The sequence below is a fragment of the Neodiprion virginianus genome, chromosome 3, assembly GCF_021901495.1.
Source record: "Neodiprion virginianus isolate iyNeoVirg1 chromosome 3, iyNeoVirg1.1, whole genome shotgun sequence".
NCBI classification, from domain to species: Eukaryota; Metazoa; Arthropoda; class Insecta; order Hymenoptera; family Diprionidae; genus Neodiprion; species Neodiprion virginianus.
The window spans coordinates 40016441-40033556 of record NC_060879.1 but is presented as its reverse complement, the minus strand read 5'-3'; the positions used below and the strand labels follow the sequence as shown (position 1 = coordinate 40033556).

The 17116-nt window shown below is 33.8% G+C and overlaps 1 protein-coding gene across 2 annotated transcripts in view; it reads right to left on the bottom strand.

Annotated features, from left to right (window-relative positions):
- LOC124300854 (ATP-binding cassette sub-family G member 4) overlaps positions 1-17116 on the bottom strand; it is a 48139-nt gene that overhangs the window by 12501 nt on the left and 18522 nt on the right. For both annotated transcript variants that reach the window (XM_046755280.1, XM_046755281.1), the window contains exons 2-3: positions 16460-16917; positions 4761-4878 (exon numbers count right to left, since the gene is read on the bottom strand). In XM_046755280.1, the coding sequence (XP_046611236.1) occupies positions 4761-4878; positions 16460-16649 (308 nt within the window). In that variant the 5' untranslated portion in view covers positions 16650-16917. The remainder of the gene's footprint in view (positions 1-4760; positions 4879-16459; positions 16918-17116) is intronic.

The following is a 17116-nucleotide window of genomic DNA, read 5'->3' as shown; positions in this document are numbered from 1 at the left end:
CTAGCGATTTCTCACAATGGCTCATCTTACTCCTCACTCTTTCCGAAATTAGGCAAAGTATCTCAACTATGCGCTTGTTGGCCCCTGAAATGCGGAAAATGTGAGAATAGCAACACGTGTCAAAAAATCACAAACTTTTGCTGACGATTTTCGGGATACGAGAAATTTTCCTGAATTCCGTTACGAAACCCGCGATGCATCATCGAAGTTTGAACCCTTTCCGTTCGTTTGTTTATTTAATATAGAAAGATAAAGGGAGAGTTTGCTCTATCGGTAAGGGTAGGAGTACCACGTAACCTCAACAATCTCTAACTGTAAATGGGTTTCAGATTTCGTTACGAAACGTAAAAAAAAATACAACGCACCCGTTACAACCTTCAATTAGTTTTTCATGATATTGAAATTATTCGAAGCATCGGTAACTACATTATACGTTCAATTTCGGTTTTATTATTAACAATGCAGAGGCGATTCCGAAGGTTTTTTTTTTTTTTTTTTTTTTTTTACTTCGACGCTATATATTCATTGCAGAGGTCTGAAAACTGCGCGATTCGTTCTACGTATAATTATAATAAGTAATGGGCTTGAAGCAGTTAGTTGGTCGATTGTTATTTTGACCCCGTTCACTCGACGTTGACAAACATGATAATGCGAACTGGTTCATTGCTTGTTAAAGAACAGCGGTGGAAAATGTCGATAGTCGAGTATAAACTGTTAAACTCGGACCTCGACGTCGCAGCAATGTAAGAACTAATTAATACAGAAAATTTTATTCGTATACCGACATATTTATCTTAAAAATGCAATAAATTTACACCACAATTTAGCAAGTTCAACTTACACTTTTGCGTTTTTCCTAGAAATTTCATTAAATTCAATAATTTTTAGCGCAAATTTAAGACAAATACACTATAATTGTCGTCACTGAATTTGAAGTAAATTTAGAATCATTTTTAAAAGTGATTAGGTACGTATGTGTGATACGGAAACACTTGCAATTAGAATGACGGTAGAACAGTGGGCATATAAAATTTGCACAAAGCAGTTATATACGTACGATGTAATTTTTAACATACGTATGACCGATTGTTACGTAATGCGAGGACTTCCGATCGCCTAGAAAACAATTAATCGTCAGCCTTGAATCCGCTTTAACTATGCGGGCATTATTTTTACCTCTGTATTTTTGTCTATCATAATGACTTTGCAGACATTAAATTGACGACGACGAGTCGGTTTAATTGTTCGATTGACACATTACTATACATATACATATACATATATGTATATCGATACAATTGTGAACCGGAAATCCGAGTGAAAGTCCGAGATAATATCTTGCTATCAAAAATTATACACTACATTCTGTACACAGTATATAGCAATTGTTATCGACAATACACGCAAATTTCAAAAATTTATTCTGTCAAATACGCAAACTTATATTCGAAATATGCGCCATATTATACTGTCAGACTATACGACTAATAAACAACTTCTATGTTATTCATTAAAATATAACGAATGATGAGAAAAATAAAATGCGTTCAAATACTGAGATATGAAAAAGTGTCCTAAAAATACAAATATTCTCATCGATTAGTCTATATTCTACGTATCTACAATAATATATATATTAGGGTGGTCGTTAAAAATTAAAATCTTTGCGGCGCCTGAAAAAATCCTTCCTTCTGATGAGAAACTACGGGAAAAATTTTGCTTTTGCGATTTAAACAAAAATAACACGTGCCGACCGCCAGTTGAAGTTAATTTTTCGATCAAATTATAGTTTTTTTTTAAATTCGTCACAGTATTCAAGTTTGGGTAAAAATCATTAAATACGGCTAATAGAAAATTAAATTCTCTATAAAAATGTTCCTTTAAGTTTCTGATAACGTTCATATCCATCGCAATAATCTCAATATCAAATTTATAAATTCTAACTTATTATCAAAATCACTGCTGAAAATTTTGTAGAGAATTTAATTTTCTACAAGCCGTTTTTGATGATTTTTACCCAAACTTAACTACTGAGACAAATTAAAAGAAAAACCCATAATTTTATCGAAAAATTAACTTCAATTGGCCGTCGGCACGTGTTATTTTTGTTTAAATCGCAAAAGCAAAATTTTCCCCGTAGTTTCTCATCAGAAGGAAGGATTTTTTCGGGCGCCGCAAAGATTTTAATTTTTAACGACCACCCTAATATATATACATTTATAAAACTTTGCATCAATGTAGATTATTTCTTTTAAATTTTTCAAAAGGTTAATTAATTAGCATATACATCGTTTATCAAACGAACAAAAAAAAAAAAAAGAAAAAGAAAAAAAAAACAAATTACGCATAACCAAGCGACAATAAATATTGAAGATGCGTCATACAATTTGCTCGTTGAAACAAAAAAATTGTAGAATAATTGCAATCAAACAATCCGAACGAGGTAAAAAAGAAAAAAAAAAGAAAAAAACTGCACGCGTGACGTTGATCATTACATTGTACGCGTACGGTATGATTTACTGGAATGAATCTGCAGGAAATGAAAATGAAAATTTTCTCGTTGTTTTGTACCTGATTGAACGGTGTGGCGGTTAACAATCAGGCAACGCATTTTATCCGTGCAACGGGATTATAGTTTATTGCTCAGTTCAATCATGCATATCTGTAATGCTATACACGCGTAATTTAATATTGATGTGTCGGCATAAATAAATTAAAAAATGAAAAAATAAAAAACAAAAAAAAAAAAAAAAACCCTAGAAATCCGCCGACTCTTAGCTTACAATTTTCGTTCCTTATGCCAGCTTCTGTGTTGCAACATAATTTTTGTTTTCCCTCAATGTTTACAACATAACAACCGACCTCGTAACGTTTTCCAATATACCAGCAGCATATGTAGGTGAAAACTTATCCCGCCCCTGGCCCTGATGATCCGTAGAAAACACAAGTATTTACCTCCTCTTAAAAAACTTTCCGTTGTTTATACATGTTGTTACAACGGCAGGTTAAAGTTATTACAAACAACCGGCTAGCTGTGACTCGAAGACGAGAAAGTTACACATTCAGACCAATTGTGTAACTTGATGTAAAAAATGATGTTCGAGACGGTGTTACAATTCAATAGTTTATCTATTGCTTATTCCAGCGGTTATTCCTTGATTAAAAATATTTTTTTTTTTTGTCTATAAATAGTTGTAATGACATGTACATTTACTCTCACACAATTGTACATTGTAACATTGTATTCGTACAACTTTTCACAGATATGTTTAAACAGCGAGTGTTGTAAATACAAACATTCAGGTCACGTACGAGATATTATAACATGGACGTGAATTGAATTGTAAAAGTCTCGAATGACGAAGACGCCGACTTGATGTCAAAGATAATGAATGTCGAATAGTTCGTGAAATTGACGAAATTCCGACGATAATGTTACAAAATTATGTTATACTTTGCAGCTGTCTCACAAATATTCGGTTACTGACACAGATTCGGAATTGACAAACCGCTATCTTCGTGCGTAAAATTAACGTTTGACCCCGTAGAAAGGAAAGAGAGAGACAGACAGACAGAGAGAGAGAGAGAGAGAGAGAGAGAGAGAGAGAGAGAGAGAGAAGGAGAGAGAAAAAGAAGAAAAAATTGTGTAACTTGCAGTAGACGACGATGAATACAGATCGGAATATAGTAATAAGTTTTAGTTGGGGAAAATAATAAAGAAAGAGTTTTATGCAAATGATGAAATAGGACGCGAATAGAGAATTTGACGATAAATTCACTATTAGCACGCTTCACGCTGTGTCGTTCAATTCGTTTCGCGCAAAGATGATTGCGTCATTTCATGACGTACATATCACACCTTTTATTATACGATATATATTATATACACTCTGTATGAGGCTAAAATTATGCGAAAAATATGTACCGCACTAATGTAACTGTCAGGTAGTTTGGAATAAAAAATTATACGCTTCTTATATTCTACGACTGTTTGCAATTTGCATTTTCTCCGGACTTTTGATCTGTTTACGAGCAAAAAAAGAAAAATAATTAATAATTTTAATTTTTTGCCATATTCATTGCAAAAATAACTGAAACTAAGCGTCACTTTATTTTCAGCCACCGAGATCGTATCGTCGTAGCAGAATTCTGTACAAAGTAGTAAATCTTATCTCCACCGGTTCAAAAACGCTAACGATTAAACGATTTAAAGTTCAAGTTCGGACGCTAAATGAGGACAAACGGACTTTTCGAATGTCGTTGATCTACGTGTTTTTCTCTCGTAAATAAATTTGAACGAAAATTAACGATTAAATGTTTTAAACCTTGAAATTATTGAGCGCATAATCCAGTTGTGCAACGATTTGTTTCAACGTTGCAAACTTTGGACCTACGAAGTGCGATTAGATTAGATTCGTCAAGATTGGGGCGTAATTATTATTATTATTATTATTATACCCAAAACTGACAGTAACTTGAAGCTATCGGTTATTTTTAATCCTCGCAATTAAATCATCTAATTTTACCCTTGGTGTATAAAAACAGTGTCATTTTTCTCCAAATGGATGAAAAAAAAAAAAAAAATGTCACGTTTAATCATTTTCACATTATTGTATGAGAAATAACGAGCGAAACTTGAGACACGTATAAATACGATGATTGATAATGAGAAATATTTGATTTACGTAAAATCCGGTATTATATAAGTATAAATAAATAATATATATATGTGTATACATATGCGTATGCGTTGTACTCACTTGTATCCAGTGAGGATGTTGAGTAGCGTCGATTTTCCCGCACCCGATGGACCCATGATTGCGGTCAATTCTCCAGACCGCAGCCGTCCACTGACGGATTTTAATATGGTTTTTACATCTGAAAGATAAAACATATTTTAAGAACGATAATTAACATGTTAAAAAGACGTCGACTCAACGAACCGCGAAACAAACGTAGGACGAGTAAATAACTGATGTATACCTTCGTAGAATTTTAAAAAAATTTTCTAGATAACGCGGACGTTTTTTAAACTCTAAATTTTCTCATATTTAAGGGGACGTCGTAGTTATTCTTTGCCGACCGAGTAGAACGTCAATTATATCTGTAACTATCATAAAAGCCAAAACATTTTTAAAAAAATGTTCGACTTATGCAACAATTTCATAAAATCTATAAATTTTATAATTGTATAGAATAAATATTATAGCGTTTTTCGATACTTTTGTTCAGCATTGCATGATTTACATACGGGTTTGCTTTTACGCACACTTACATGTTTAATATCGTAATACGTACACAGGTGTCGTTAAAAAAAACTGTTTGAATATTGTTGAAATTACGAAAAACGAGGTACGCGTAACCATTTTGCGCTATTTTCGATCCTTTTTTGGTTGTTGCAACGCAAAATCAGCTTCTGAGGTTTACTCTACTTTTTTAGCTAAACAAGGCTTTAACGTCAATTTATTCTTACACGAGCATTAAATTTTCGCAACAGTTGCAAGAAAATATAGCAATTTTCATTTTCTACCTAGAACTGTATTTTTCGAATGTGGTAAAAAATGAAAATAGTTAAGGACCGAGCGGTAACCGGAAGTAAAAATTGCTCTCAGTGTAATTACAAGTGTTGCTCAATCGGATGAAATCTATATCCGATGGCATATCGAATGATCGAATACCGAATCCGGGTGTAATTCAATTCCTAATGCCAAAGCAGCTGATTCACTGCGTGTAAAGTTCGTCGAGTTACGGTTATAGATGTATAACAACCTGTTTAAGGGGGTATTCTAGTGTAGAAATTTGAAAAAATCGATTTTTTTTTTTTTTATATTTTCAAAGCTTAACCTTTCAAGAATGTGTCCTTAAAAGGACAAGTCAAAATTTCAATTATTTTCAGAGATATAGCTATTTTAGTGACACGTCTTCAATACTGGCTCGGCTGGAACGAATTTTACTCGAAACTTTAAACGCGTTTTTCTCAAAACTACATTTTTCAAAACGGTTGACATGATTTCTCAAGTTCTATTGAACCGATTTACTTGAAATTTGGTGAGAATCTTCTCAATACATGTCTCTATCGCACGAACTATTATTATAACGAAATAATAATTTTTACTATTTTTAAAAAATTCAGAAACGTCTAAAAAAGTCAAAAAAAACGTATTATTTTTTCGGACAGCCGTAATTTGGCAAAAAAAAAATTTTTTTCGACTTTTTTTTAGTTAGTACGATAGCTGCATTTATGTAGATTAATAATCTTTTTTTTTTTTTTTCTGATTTTGAAAATGCTTGCAATCGTGACAACATTGGCGCGCCATTTTTTTTGTACCCCCCACTTCAACAACTCATAGCACTTTCAATTTTGTATTTTTTGACTTGTTTTTTTTTTTTTGTAATCGTGAAATAATAATAAACGCCTGATAAAAAAATGGATGGTAAAAATATTTTTTGTTTTTTGTTTATAGCACTTCAAAAAACACCTCAAATTCATGCCTCTACACTAGAATACCCCCTTAATGTTCTGCTCTAAGAGTATCGTGAGGAGAATTTGCATTCCGCAAACGAGTCTTCGGTCCGCCTAAATTACCGTAAATTTTCCGAGTCAAGTTATTATAATACATGCACTGCACATAATTGACATTCAGATATGTACTTTCGTTTAAAACTGTGAGTGAAATACACACACGTGCATAATAAGTATACGATCATTTGCGATGCGGAAGTTTTTATTAACGAAGGCGCAAAAAAATTCTTGCATAAAAACTCGATATTGTTCTTTCGTTTTACTAAACTCCAGGAACAAGCGAGTCTAGTAGATTTACATCGCTTTAGACGAGGATACCTCGAGTTTCTCGCATTACAATTTTAGTATAATTTATTACAAACAATTATCGCATGCAAGTACCGCAACCGCAAAACTTGAATGAAAATAAAAATAATTTCAGATCTGAAAACTAGGCTGAAAATAATTTTACACATGATTATAAATTCTCGTGCGAATGAGGCGTGAGTTTTGAATGTACTTATAACGGTAAAAACCGCAAATCGTATTCAATATTAGCACTGTTGTGAATTTTTAAGTTTACTAAATGCGATTTGAGCATATCCCAATTTGTTATATGGTTAACAGTGATCGTAACGAGAAAGAATAGCAACGGATACTAGACTTTCCGGTAACGGCTAGAAAACTAATTTTCATTTTCTACCTAGAACCGTATTTTTCGATTGTGGTAAAAGATGAAAATAGTCAAGGGCTGAGCGGTAACCGGAAATAAAAATTTCTCTCAGTGTATGAATTTTTTTTTAAATAGTAGCAGTAATGCCCGATAAAACATCGCGGTTACACATTTTTTTTTAAACATTATTACTTTTATAATAAAATATATACCGAGAACGTGTCCGAAACACGTCTGTTTCAATCGAGGAAATTCACTTTGTTATTGGCACGGTTTAGAGTTGAGATAAAAATTTGAAAAAATTAGGCAATTGTTTTTGAATCATTTGAAATTGATTTGAGGAGCATGCTTGAAAAAATTCGTCAACATCCTGAATATGGAAGATCCTAACGTAGATGCACAAGATGTGCACATTTGTTAGATGGATAAATCATCGTCTGAACTTGCCAGGATGATTTAAACAATTACACATGTCAAATATTGTCACGTAAGAGAATGGTACACAATACGTAAGAGATCGGTTGATATTGTTGAACAACGAATCAAATTTTAACGGCTATAAATATCATGTATCTACCACGAATACGGACGATTCAAATATTTTCGATATTTTTGTTAGAATTGTAAAGAGGCGGCGGTGTTTGAACATCGCTCGAAAATATCATCCAATCACGTTGCACTTGTGCATGCGTTCACGCACGATGCATGTGCACACAATTCTATCGCGTGCAAAGTTCTTAGAGAGAATAGAGATAGAGATGGAGACGGAGAGACTGTGAGAGAGTGAGAGAGAAATATAATAGATCAGAGATCAAAGATTAAGGATCACAATAAGACGAGGAGCTCTTTCATCCGTCATCGTTTTTTTTTTTTTTTTTTTTATTTTATCTTCTTCGGTTATTTTTCCACACACACGTATTCGTAAGATATTAAAATCCGGTTAAACGTTGGATGTTTCGATCATCGTATAACGTGTGACTTTGAACGTGGAATCGGACAAGGATTCAAGGGCGAATTTTTTATTTGTCGTTTTTTTTTATTTTATAAATAAGTATCGAATTTTTTCGTCGTAGTTATCAATGTAAAAAAGGCAAAAGCAAACTTTATAAGTAATAAATGAATACGTTGGTCATTATTCCATGTATAGAATCAATGTTGATTTATTTTAATATAAACTCGGAACAATATTATATATATATATATATATAATTGTGTAATCAGCGACACATGAAAATTCGTGCTGTCTTCTCCCAAGCTCTCAAATATCTCCGTATGTAACGAATCCAAGGTCGGCGGGTTAGCTTTTTTCTCGAACAATAATATGAGACAGAATTCTCGTAACGACCGTACCCGTTGAATATGGATAATCCAGCCGCCATTACGAACTACGGTCGTTTAATGTCAGGATGAATTTTTTTTTTTCGAGATAAGGCACCATCTGCACATCCTATTCTTTCTAAAATTTGATCATACTAGTATGCGTATACACGTGTAATGTACGTAAATTAACTCAGCCAAAAGTTAACGATTATGTATGTAGGTATAAAAAAGTTAAAGTCGATCCGTATGTGAATTTAAATTACGCGTAATGCGGAATAAAGCCTCCTTATGGGACTTCGTAGTTCTCTTTCTCTCTCATTCGTCAAACGTAAAAGTGAAGAAAAAGCAGAATGAAAAAGGTTTCTGTTACCAGTCGCAAAGTTACACGGATATATTTTAATTTGCGTTCAATATAAGACGATAAAAATTCAATCAAACAATATGTAAAGAAAAATCATTCGAATCCTCATTGTTCCAGATAAATGATGCAGGTAGGATGATTGTGATGATAATATTATTTATGAATTTATTTCGAGCGTCAGACGATTTGACCTACATGCGGATTTTAAGATGCAAAATACTGGTTTCGATCAAAACTGCCTTTATAGCAATGCGAGGAATTCAAATCAGTAAACACGATGACTAATGCAAGTCATATCCGTAATATAGCGAGAAAGAAAGGAAAGATTGAAAAAAAAAAAAAAAAAATAATTACACAAAATGAGAAAATAAAAAGCGAGCAAAAAGAAAAAATCACAATGAGATCCACCCGTTAAAAAAGACGACGATCGGGGTCCGATTTTTATTCCCAAAGTTACTTGCAAAATTGAGTAAAAAAAATTACAACCGAATGCATCAAATTATATTTAATCGAAAGAACGTTGGTATTTCGTACAAAACCGATCGGAATTCACCCCTGAATTATAAAAGGCTTCTGATGCAGTCGAAGTCTGGCCTTGGCCGAATGTGTATTAACATATTTTCAAACCAGCTGCAGACCTTTCGCCATAATGCGAAGGAAAAAGAGAGACAACGAGAGTCGGCCAAGTGTGCCACTCATGTTCGTTTATATCTTTTCTCGATGAAATTTTTTCATTTTGTTAACGTTATTGTTATTATTATTATCATTATTATCATTGTTATCAAATGTAAAAATGTATAGAAAATATGTAAATTTGAACAACTGGTGAATTTGAAAAATTAACGAAATTATATATATATATATATATAAAGTATGTTTCTCTTCATAGTTCATCTCTTATACGTTTAAATACTCGTCTCGATAGAAAAAAGACCAACGTTCCTATGCATATGTTGAACGTTGGTCTTTTTTCTATCGAGACGAGTATTTAAACGTATAAGTGATGAGCTACGAAGAGAAACGAGAAATTTGTCCGAAATGTCAAATTGAATATCGCTTCGTGACGCATGGCATAAAAAATCTGCCGCGTCGTTATTACCACGCTGTTTGTACTGCTAAAGAAATTTATTAAATTGAAAGTAATATAAATATCGTTAATTAAGTGTAAGACCTTCGATACGGAGTTTCACCTGTAATTTAGACTCGATTAAGATTATTCTAGGCGAATGGTTACGGACATGGGATTGTGAGCGTATTAAAAATCGTACTTGAAACGTATGTGTTTTGGTGAAAAATTGGTGAAAATTCTGAGGGGATGATTGTCGACGTGGCAACGAGATATTATCAACTAAAAAAATGTATTTGCAGAAATTAAACAATTTCTCTTTGAATAATGATTAAAAAAAAATTAAGAAGATTTCAGACCGACTCTTCATTTGACGAAGTCGCATCCGAATAATAATATACGAACGACAAATTTAATTGTACAACTTTGAGATCGTGGCTAAAAGATATCGATCCGCCTTACGGAGAAAAAAAAATCCGCATATGACGAATTTGTTTACCGTTTAGCATCTGCACGTTCATTTTTTGTGCTGTATAAGATATCGAGTTGAAAATTTTACGCGCTTGTAAGGACCGCACGCGATTTTCGAATGTCTTTCTGGCTGCGTTGTGCAAAATGTGGAGCAGGGTTAAAGTGCTGAATTTGAGAAGCTCGGAAAACGCCTAAATCCGAATTATTTGGTGGCGAAAATTGAAGTAAAGAAATCAAACTTTGGAGAAACGACCAAGTTTCAAATGGTCGGAAACCCGATGGCTTAAAGTTCCGAAATGCTGGATTTCAAAACTTCAAGTTACGATTAAGCAAAGCTCCGAAAAATAGAGTTTCGAAAATTAAAATATACTCACACAGCATGGTTGGGTGTAAAAAATCATAAAAAAACGAAAATCAAAATTACCAGGGTTCCGAATGTAAAAATATCGAAAATCCAAAACAAAACCCAATCGAATTGAAGAATAATTCGTTCTCGATATTTCCCTTCTATATTCACTATATTTCGTCATCACGTGAAATAGATGAAACTAATATTCGAAAATCGGATGGTCAATAATAAACCGGAAAACTTTAAACGACCATCGATAATTCATTCTCGCCCCGGAGCGGTCATTATATTACGTACATGTATTTTGCGACTGTAACTTTGGAACAGAATTTCAAACCTGACAAGAAAGAAGAACAATAGCTTTTTTACAAGTAATTATATATTTACTCGTTCTCCCTGATTTGTTGTTTCGTTCGATAGATAATTTGTTTTGCTGGAAGAAAGACGTACTAGATAAAGATAATTTAATAAATTTACTAGGATCGATGCAATGGTTGTTTGGTTAGATTTTTTCTTTTTTCACAAGGAAAAAAAAAAACTCAATATATTAGTTAAGAAGTAGGTATTCAAATAATTTTACGCGTCATAAAATCTGAAAACAATCACCTGATTTGAATAAATTTCACCTAAATTGAAGAATATTCATTGGATTCATGTAATTGTTATTGGGATTCAAAACGCTTATTTTAATCGAACGAATGATTGATGGAACGAAGAAGGTAAATCAGGGAGAACAAGTAAAAAATGGCAATTACGTGTGGGAGGCAGTTTTTTTTTTTTGTTCAACCCGGAAATCAGTCCGCAGTAAAGACGAACGAAAAAACGGAATCCGTTTGCCTGAAAATTGAAGGTAGACTGACCGACGAAAAAAAAAAAGCTTCTCGATGCAGATAAAGAGAAAAAAAAAATCGAGTCTTCGAGGACAACGCGTTAATGGCAATTATACGTATGACAAGAATGCGAAGCGTACAAAAAGTAAGACACGAACTGAATAATTACGAAGTATGTTTAAATTGAGGGGGAAAAGAAGAAAACAACATCGAAAATTGAAAGACAAACATCTCACCGACTATTAGTTGATAATTTATTTTTAATACGTCTCTGAATAACGGATTTCTGGTTTTTCCAATCACAACGTACATATGCATCGCATAATTACTAAATGGCTGAACTTTACCGTCAATACGATTAAAATTTTTTACTGTCATCCCAATTTAATGGCTCAATTTTTTTAAATCATTATTGCGCGAAGCATGTTTTTTATTTTTTTTTTTTTTTAATTCATACGAGTATACTTGTTTTTAAATTTGTTCTTTCGTCTTATCAAACATCGGATAAGACCGTGTCTCACGTAATCTAATCGATTTATAAGTATAGAACAGAGAATGTCTGAATTTAGGTGCAGATGCACCGAGGAGTTCAAAAGCCGAGTGATTGTACAATCAACGATGAGTCAGAGTTTCCCAATCATAAAAGCGAAACAATGTATTTTCTCTGAGCTAGCAAAATGTGAAACGATGATTTTTCTCTTCGGTGAATACAATGAACATTGATTGAAATATCACGATACGAACAATATCCTTTTTGGGTGTGCGAGTAAGGAGAAATAGAACAATGGAAATACGGATGACGATGAAGACAGCAAAATTTTTAGTAACACCAATTTGCAGATTAAGTCGTTGCGAGGTAAAAAAAGTATTTAGTGTTTTTCCATCATCATTCTTTCAAACTTAAAATGAAAATACATAATGTAGCGGATGGGTTGTAGAAAATCAAATATTTCCACAAATTATAATTCGTGTAACAAAGTTGAATCATCGGGATTTTGATCGGTCTCGGATTGCTTTTTTTTTTCTAACGAAACCTCCGGATTTTGGAAAATAATTGAAAAGAGTGAAAAATAAAATCTCACTGCGTTGTTTAATTTCTTTAATCGTTAAACTGTGTTATTGGAAAGAAGTTTCAAATAAATTTAAAGGCATAAAAGATAACACGAATCGAGGCTGTTCTCAAGTAAAGGATAAAAGCATAAACAAGAGTATAAACGACGAAGAATTTGTTTTCAGCTATACCGAACAGCAGACTCATTATACAAAACGATCGTCCGTCATCGGACGACGATGACGATTAAATTAAATTGCAGGGAACGAATCGACGCCATTATTGCAGTTGCACAAAGCTGCGAGTGAGCAGAAAATTTGCAACCGTCCGCACGGTTTATTTCTGTAAAGGTACAGTACAAGGCCACGTGTTGCGTATATATATAATACATATATGTATATAATATCACGACCCTGAAGGTTTTTAAAATCGACTTGTATACAAACCATGGACATCGTGTTATGATCCCTTACATATCATCTGCATCCTCCATGCAATATATTAATATTGCATTATAGTCGTCGGCGTGGAAAATGCGCGAAGGATAAAGAAGAATTTCGCAACAGAGTCGCAGGAATCAGGTTACATACGTATATGTATACATCCGGGACAATCTGTTGAAACTTGAAAACGAACCGCGCATGCGCGAGTTTTATCGGCTCTTCGCGCAGGCTGGCCAACCCGAGTTTTCGGCTGTCAAACTGTTTCTGCCGGCGATGCGGTTGACACGAATTTTCGAGGTTAGAATCTCAAATAATTGAAGTAGCGACTCGGAAAGGTTTGGGAAGCGTTTGTTGTCGGGTCGGAAAGTTGACTCTTCAAAGAACGGTCGGAATTAAATGCTTATGCTCTTTGAAGATTCAAACGTACACATTTTGCGTACGTTGGCACGCCTGCGTCGCGGACAAAGAATATCGCCGCGGGAAGATTTCGCCGACCAATGAGATTCAATTCTTTGGCGCGTGCCCGGTTGATTTTCAAGTTTCAAGAGATTGTTCCGGCATATATGCATGTAACTATACAACTCAAGGTAGGCATAAACGGTGAAAATTATAACGGATTTCGATGTAAACAAGCTGCTATCAACGCAGTCAAACTTGTTCTTTTCCACTGTCAAGCACCTACGATGCATGTTGCGACGACATAAATGCATTATGGAATATATTGTACAAGGACGTTATAAACAATCGTTGTACAAAGTCAAATATCCGAATGAATATAACAAGAACATTGCTAATAAATTATAACTATCATACAAACGTATCGATAACGTCAAACTATTTACTTTGCAATACGTCGTATATTGTTGTTTTACTTAAAAATCCATACCTTGTACGAGTAATGTTAATCATACGCGGTGAGAAAATTAATATAATAACGTCGTGTAAGATAAAGTAGAAAAAGATAAAGAAAAAAAAAATAAATAAATAAGTAAATAAAAAAACCAAGTCAACGGCATAAAAGAAAAGTGAAAATATTGTCCAACAACTTTTACTTTGCTTTCATATTCCGGCTTGTGTGCGATTCAAGCTTGTATGCGCGCGCACACGCGACGTGACTACACTTATATCGCGCAACACGTACGACTGTTATGCCCATGTATAATTCATGCGATTTGCACGTATTGCATGTATCCGGATACCCGGTAGAACGTCGATTAGAGAGGTTCGACAGTGGAGAGATCCCAGATCCTAGACCTGATCTACGGACGGTTTGCAAGTACAATAGCCCACTTTCACTTCGTGGTCAATGTCATTTCGTGAAACCCGTTTCCACCTTCGCGAGCCGCGTGAAATAATGATAATTATAATTATACACGGGATTACATTACACTTACAATGATACACGTGATGTTTTCCGACAATTTTCAAGCCCTGCAGGCTTTTCGAAATTCTGTATTATAACAGCTACGCGCTGTTTTTTCTTTTTCTTTTTCTTTTTTTTTTTCTTTTTTTGATGCAAAAAGTTTTCGATCAACAACTCAAGTTGGATTATTATTCTTTGTATTTGTGTGTTTGTTTTATTTATTTTCTTTTTTTCATCGTTCCTTCTCTCTTTTTCCATTACCGCTGATAATTAAAAACAATTTTATTCTACCCGCGGTCTTTCGGATATATTATCAAGCGACGAAAAATATTCAATTTTAAATTATATTGTTATTATATTATATATTATATATTGATATTTCGCACCGAAATTTGAATTTCACGCATAGCTAACATATAATTCATCGATTATATGTACAAATCTGATGATTATGGTATTTATTATCACGAAAAAATTCGAGATTAGGTGTAGATAATAATAATATATTATTGCAGCAGAATTCCACGTTCAATTTTTCGACGTATTGCCTGTATTTGCGATTTTATCCTGCAAAATTTTTCTCTTTCCGTTTCTTTCTTTCTCAATCTTCCGCCAGTAATATCACCGATAAATTTCACTGTCTATTGCAATTACAAGTTGACGTCACGGAATAACGATTTGATTTCCGATTAATTTCATACCTCACGTATGCGTATACATATTTAATAATATATCGCACGCGTAGGATTGAAAATATCTAGATATCATGACGTGGGACACAATTATGAAACCAGTTCCTGTTTATCGTCAAACTTGTTTGCATATCCGCGAATGTATAGAGAGATGTATGCAGAAGTTTGCGAATTCGATATTTGGTACGCAGGCAAGGTTTGACACTTTTTTACTATACTTTTCTCTCAGCATTATTAGCAGTATTGTAATTTAACGCTAATTTGTTTACGGTGGGAAATAAAGGTTACGACGATGATGACGATGATGATAATAAAAATAACACTAATATAATACTTGTGCTCCGGTAAACACGCGGTAATTACAAACAAGATTATTGCGTTATCTTTTTGCCGGATTAGGAGTAAGAAAAAATACGTATATTTAAAGTAATACGGAATATATCGTCTATACCATGACATGTTTGCTGTATAAATATTATCCGACTATTCAAAAAATTTCACATTATATAGTATACGCAAGGATTGACTGATACATTATTATACGGATCAAGAGGAAGTTTTATAATTTATTCAATTGTTTAAAAAAAAAAAATCAACAAAATGTGAGGATGTTTATTTTTTTCTATTGTTACATTGTCAGATTCAGCACCTCAGAACGATATTTGAGAATTGATTGTTCGAAATTTCTTGTGATTCTACAAAACGGATTCGTCGTTAATTAATTCCAAACGTTATTATGTATCGTTTGTTACGAACAATTGAGAAAATATTTTATTCGATATGATCAAGCAAAGACAAGTCTGTTGAGTGTAGGAAAAAAAAAAAACTAAAAAAAAAAAAAAAAAACTGTATCGCGATATTTGCGTAACTATAATAATTATACTAATCAAAACAATCGAATGAATTTCGAGAAACTGAACGTTTTCTGAATAATAATGACTTGACCACCGCGTAGAGCGGAAAATTTTACATCAAATTATGTCGGATCAAAAAATGAAGAATAAAGAAATTCTACTTATCGACGGCGTGTGGGAAACTTTGGTCAAGCAATTTCTTTTCTTTTTTTTTTTTCATACGATTAATTTTCTTAATCCGACACCGTTTCCGACACACGGGTACATAATTCGATGTAGAATTTTCCGCTCTACGCGATGGTCGGGTAATTTTTCATCCGTCGATGGCGGTTCTTGAATAAAATGCAAAAAAAAAAAAAAGTCAAAATTTGCCGTTTTTTCGAAACGACTTCGGATTTGAGTTTCCGAGCGTCAAAAACCCCGAGACGCACAAAATTGCGGCCGTGTCCGGAATGTTTTTAGGTAAGCGAGGTATAATACTCACTGTTTCTTCGTCCTTCTCGAACCCTGTAGGTGAGGTCAGTGAACGCGAGATCAACGGGCGGCCTCTTCGGAAGATGGGTTATGGTCTTTGGCTGAGCTGGGAGGATCTGAAGTCTGACCGAGCCTTTTCTCGGCTGCAATAAAATCCCGTTCGAGTCGTCGTCTCTCGAGCTGTTCCCCTCGAGCTTCATCTTGATTCTGATTTCTGTTTCACCAACGCGCGCGAAGTCTTTCTGTTTTACTTTTATTATTTTTTTTTATTTATTTATATAATTGTAATTTTTTTTTCTTCTTTTTTTTTTTTACTTGGAAAAAAAGAACTTCTCAAACCGCGCGAAATTTAAAAATTTCGCAACGCGAACGCGAGTGTGTCTACTATGAACACGTACACGCCTTGGCAGGCATGTATATTTCGTCAGAATTGTTGCAACGCCACTTATCACCGCCAAGTTTCACCGCCTGCAAAAATCACAGATTTCTAATAAAAATTTCAACCATATTTGAAATGTATGTTAAACAAGGTGTGATAGGAAAATTTTTATGCGAAACAGGTGTAGGAGAATAGAGATGAAAAACGAATTATAGCAATCTCATCTTTTTCTTTCTTTCTTTCTTTCAACTTTTAGGATGCATGGAGTGTAGGTAAAATCCGATTTAA